Source organism: Oncorhynchus keta, chromosome 13 (genome assembly GCF_023373465.1).
Source record: "Oncorhynchus keta strain PuntledgeMale-10-30-2019 chromosome 13, Oket_V2, whole genome shotgun sequence".
NCBI lineage: Eukaryota > Metazoa > Chordata > Actinopteri > Salmoniformes > Salmonidae > Oncorhynchus > Oncorhynchus keta.
This window is the reverse complement of record NC_068433.1, coordinates 552,501-557,500: the sequence shown is the minus strand read 5'-3', so window position 1 is coordinate 557,500 and position 5,000 is coordinate 552,501. Positions and strand designations below refer to the sequence as shown.

General features: G+C 36.0%; 1 protein-coding gene across 1 annotated transcript in view; it reads right to left on the bottom strand.

Moving 5' to 3' along the window:
* The window catches only part of cnga1b (cyclic nucleotide gated channel subunit alpha 1b), an 85,951-nt gene that overhangs the window by 57,760 nt on the left and 23,191 nt on the right, over positions 1-5,000 (bottom strand). The window contains 3 exon segments of the mRNA XM_052460706.1: positions 3,063-3,143; positions 3,310-3,364; positions 3,856-3,876. Of these exon segments, the coding sequence (XP_052316666.1) occupies positions 3,063-3,143; positions 3,310-3,364; positions 3,856-3,876 (157 nt within the window).

The window sequence follows — 5,000 nt, the reverse complement described above, 5'->3', positions numbered from 1 at the left end:
AAGGGTGGGATGGAGAAACGCAGAACGTTGGGGAAGTTGGTCCTAGTCTCTGTCCTCTGAAAGAACTCCAACATCCTGGTGATAACATAGAGAGAATGGATCGATGGAGGTAGAGAGAGAGAGAGGGAACAAGGGTGGGATGGAGAAACGCAGAACGTTGGGGAAGTTGGTCCTAGTCTCTGTCCTCTGAAAGAACTCCAACATCCTAGAAAGTAGAATACACTTCGAAAAAAGATGCTATCTAGAACCACAAAGGGTTCTTTGGCTTTCCCCATAGAAGAACCCCTTTTGGTTCAAGGAAGGAACCTTTTCACGGGGAGTTCCATGAGGAACCATTTTTACAGAGGGTTCTACATGGAACCCAAAAGAGATTATAATTACAATAGAATATAATAAAATAAAGTAGAATAAAATAAAGTGGAGTAGATTAAAGTAAAGTAGAGTAGAATTAAGTAAAGTAGAATAAAGTAGAATAAAGTAGAGTAGAATAAAGTAGAATAAAGTAGAGTAGAATAAAGTAAGGTAGATTAGAATAGAGTAAAGTAGAGTAGAATAAAGTAGAGTAGAATAAAGTAAGGTAGATTAGAATAGAGTAAAGTAGAGTAGAATAAAGTAAGGTAGATTAGAATAGAGTAAAGTAGAGTAGAATAAAGTAGGGTGGAATAAGGTAGAATAAAGTAGAGTAGATTAAAGTAGAATAAAGTAGAGTAGAATAAAGTAGAGTAGAATCAAGTAGAATAAAGTAGAATAAAGTAGAGTAGAATCAAGTAGAATAAAGTAGAATAAAGTAGAATAAAGTAGAGTAGAATCAAGTAGAATAAAGTAGAGTAGAATAAAGTAGAGTAGAATCAAGTAGAATAAAGTAGAGTAGAATAAAGTAGAATAAGGTAAAGTAGCATCAAGTAGAAAGTAGAATAAAGTAGAGTAGAATAAAGTAGAATAAAGTAGAGTATAGTAAAGTAGAATAAGGTAGAGTAGAATCAAGTAGAATAATGTAGAGTAAAATAAAGTAGAATAGAGTAGAGTAGATTCAAGTAGAATAAAGTAAGGTGGATTAGAATAAAGTAAAGTAGAGTAGAATATAATAAAGTAGAGTAAAGTAGAGCATAATAAAGTAGAGTAGAATATAATAAAGTAGAGTAGAGTAGAATATAATAAAGTAGAGTAGAATAGAATAAAGTAGAGTAGAATAGAATAAAGTAGAGTAGAGTATAATTGAATACAGTATAGTAGAGTATAATAAAGTAGAGTAGAGTACAGTAGAGTACAATAAAATAGAGTAGAATAGAATAAAGTAGAGTAGAATACAGTAGAATAAAGTAAAATAGAATAGAGTATAACAGAATACAGTATAGTAGAGTATAATACAGTAGAATAGAATAGAGTATAATATAATACAGTATAGTAGAGTATGATAAAGTACAGTAGAGTACAGTAGAATATAATGTAGTATAATATAATACAGTATAGTAGAGTATGATAAAGTACAGTATAATACAGTAGAATAGAATGTAGTATAATAGAATACAGTATAGTAGAGTATAATACAGTAGAATAGAATAGAGTATAATAGAATACAGTATAGTAGAGTATAATACAGTAGAATAGAATAGAGTATAATAGAATACAGTATAGTAGAGTATAATACAGCAGAATAGAAAACAGTATAGTAGAGTATGACACAGTAGAATAGAATATAGTATAATAGAATACAGTATAGTAGAGTATAATACAGTAGAATAGAATAGAGTATAATAGAATACAGTATAGTAGAGTATAATACAGTAGAATAGAATAGAGTATAATAGAATACAATATAGTAGAGTATAATACAGTAGAATAGAATAGAGTATAATAGAATACAGTATAGTAGAGTATAATACAGTAGAATAGAATAGAGTATAATAGAATACAGTATAGTAGAATAGAGTATAATAGAATACAGTATAGTAGAGTATGATACAGTAGAATAGAATACAGTATAATAGAATGCAGTATAGTAGAGTATAATACAGTAGAATAGAATAGAGTGTAATAGAATACAGTATAGTAGAGTATAATACAGTAGAATAGAATAGAGTATAATAGAATACAGTATAGTAGAGTATAATACAGTAGAATATAATAGAGTATAATAGAATGCAGTATAGTAGAGTATAATACAGTAGAATAGAATAGAGTGTAATAGAATACAGTATAGTAGAATAGAGTATAATAGAATACAGTATAGTAGAGTATGATATAATACAGTATAATATAATGCAGTACAGTAGAGTATAATACAGTAGAATAGAATAGAGTATAATAGAATGCAGTATAGTAGAGTATAATACAGTAGAATAGAATAGAGTATAATAGAATACAGTATAGTAGAGTATAATACAGTATAATAGAATATAGTATAATAGAATATGATATAGTAGAGTATGACACAGTAGAATACAATATAGTATAATAGATACAGTATAGTAGAGTATAATACAGTAGAATAGAATAGAGTATAGTAGAGTATAATACAGTAGAATAGAATAGAGTATAATAGAATACAGTATAGTAGAGTATAATACAGTAGAATAGAATAGAGTATAATAGAATACAGTATAGTAGAGTATAATACAGCAGAATAGAAAACAGTATAGTAGAGTATGATAAAGTACAGTAGAGAACAGTAGAATACAGTATAGTAGAGTATGATAAAGTACAGTAGAGAACAGTAGAATACAGTATAGTAGAGTATGATAAATACAGTAGAGAACAGTAGAATACAGTATAGTATCTCTGATATGCACTAACTGATTCTGAACACTTGTTGAGTCATATCTGGGTTGAGCTCTGATGAAATTCAAAATGTAGTCATATCTCTAGTGACTCACCTGTTGAGACATGAATGAATGATAGATTCATATCTCTAGTTGACTCACCTGTTGATTCTGAACAGCTTGTTGAGTCATATCTCTAGTTGACTCACCTGTTGATTCTGAACAGCTTGTTGAGTCATATCTCTAGTTGACTCACCTGTTGATTCTGAACAGCTTGTTGAGTCATATCTCTAGTTGACTCACCTGTTGATTCTGAACAGCTTGTTGAGTCATATCTCTAGTTGACTCACCTGTTGATTCTGAACAGCTTGTTGAGTCATATCTCTAGTTGACTCACCTAGAAGATGTCAGTATTCTGGAACAGCTTGTTGGAGTCATATTTAATTGACTCACCTGTTGATCCTTCTGAACAGCTTGTTGAGTCATATCTCTAGGGACTCACCTGTTGATTCTGAACAGCTTGTTCCAGTCATATCTCTAGTTGACTCACCTGTTGATTCTAAACAGCTTGTTGAGTCGTATCAACAGACCCTGTTCCAGGTAACCTACACACAGGGACAGAGATGTCAACAGGGATCCTGGAGATCAGGTCTGACCAACAGTTTGTTACTGGTAAGACACACAGGGACAGAGCGATCTAACAGACCCTGTTCTGTATCCTTCACAGGGACAACAGACCCTGTTCCAGGTAACCTAAACACAGGACAGACCTTACCAACAGACCCTGTTCCAGGTAACCTACACACAGGGACTGTCACCAACAGACCCTGTTCCAGGTAACCTACACACAGGGACAGACCTTACCAACAGACCCTGTTCCAGGTAACCTAAACACAGGGACAGACCTTACCAACAGACCCTGTTCCAGGTAACCTAAACACAGGGACAGACCTTACCAACAGACCCTGTTCCAGGTAACCTACACACAGGGACAGACCTTACCAACAGACCCTGTTCCAGGTAACCTACACACAGGGACAGACCTTACCAACAGACCCTGTTCCAGGTAACCTAAACACAGGGACAGACCTCACCAACAGACCCTGTTCCAGGTAACCTACACACAGGGACAGACCTTACCAACAGACCCTGTTCCAGGTAACCTACACACAGGGACAGACCTTACCAACAGACCCTGTTCCAGGTAACCTAAACACAGGGACAGACCTTACCAACAGACCCTGTTCCAGGTAACCTACACACAGGGACAGACCTTACCAACATACCCTGTTCCAGGTAACCTAAACACAGGGACAGACCTTACCAACAGACCCTGTTCCAAGTATTCCAAGTATATTCATTAGGTCGGTCAACACCACCTGCTATCAAAAGTATAGCTGGTTAACAGGGAGCCTTTCATTGGGGTGTTCAACACCACCTGGTATCAAAAGTACAGCTGGTTAACAGGGAGCCTTTCATTAGGGTGTTCAACACCACCTGGTATCAATAGTATAGCTGGTTAACAGGGAGCCTTTCATTGGGGTGTTCAACACCACCTGGTATCAAAAGTACAGCTGGTTAACAGGGAGCCTTTCATTAGGGTGTTCAACACCACCTGGTATCAAAAGTACAGCTGGTTAACAGGGAGCCTTTCATTAGGGTGTTCAACACCACCTGGTATCAATAGTATAGCTGGTTAACAGGGAGCCTTTCATTGGGGTGTTCAACACCACCTGGTATCAAAAGTACAGCTGGTTAACAGGGAGCCTTTCATTAGGGTGTTCAACACCACCTGGTATCAAAAGTACAGCTGGTTAACAGGGAGCCTTTCATTCGGGTGTTCAACACCACCTGGTATCAAAAGTACAGCTGGTTAACAGGGAGCCTTTCATTAGGGTGTTCAACACCACCTGGTATCAAAAGTACAGCTGGTTAACAGGGAGCCTTTCATTCGGGTGTTCAACACCACCTGGTATCAAAAGTACAGCTGGTTAACAGGGAGCCTTTCATTAGGGTGTTCAACACCACCTGGTATCAAAAGTACAGCTGGTTAACAGGGAGCCTTTCATTAGGTTGTTCAACACCACCTGGTATAAAAAGTATGGCTGGTTAACAGGGAGCCTTTCAGTCGGGTGTTCAATAGTATATCTTTATATCTGGGTTAGGGCTAGGGGAGTTAGGTTTAGGGGTTAGGGTAAAGGGAGTTAGGGTTAGGGGGTTAGGGGTAGGGGTTAGGGTTAG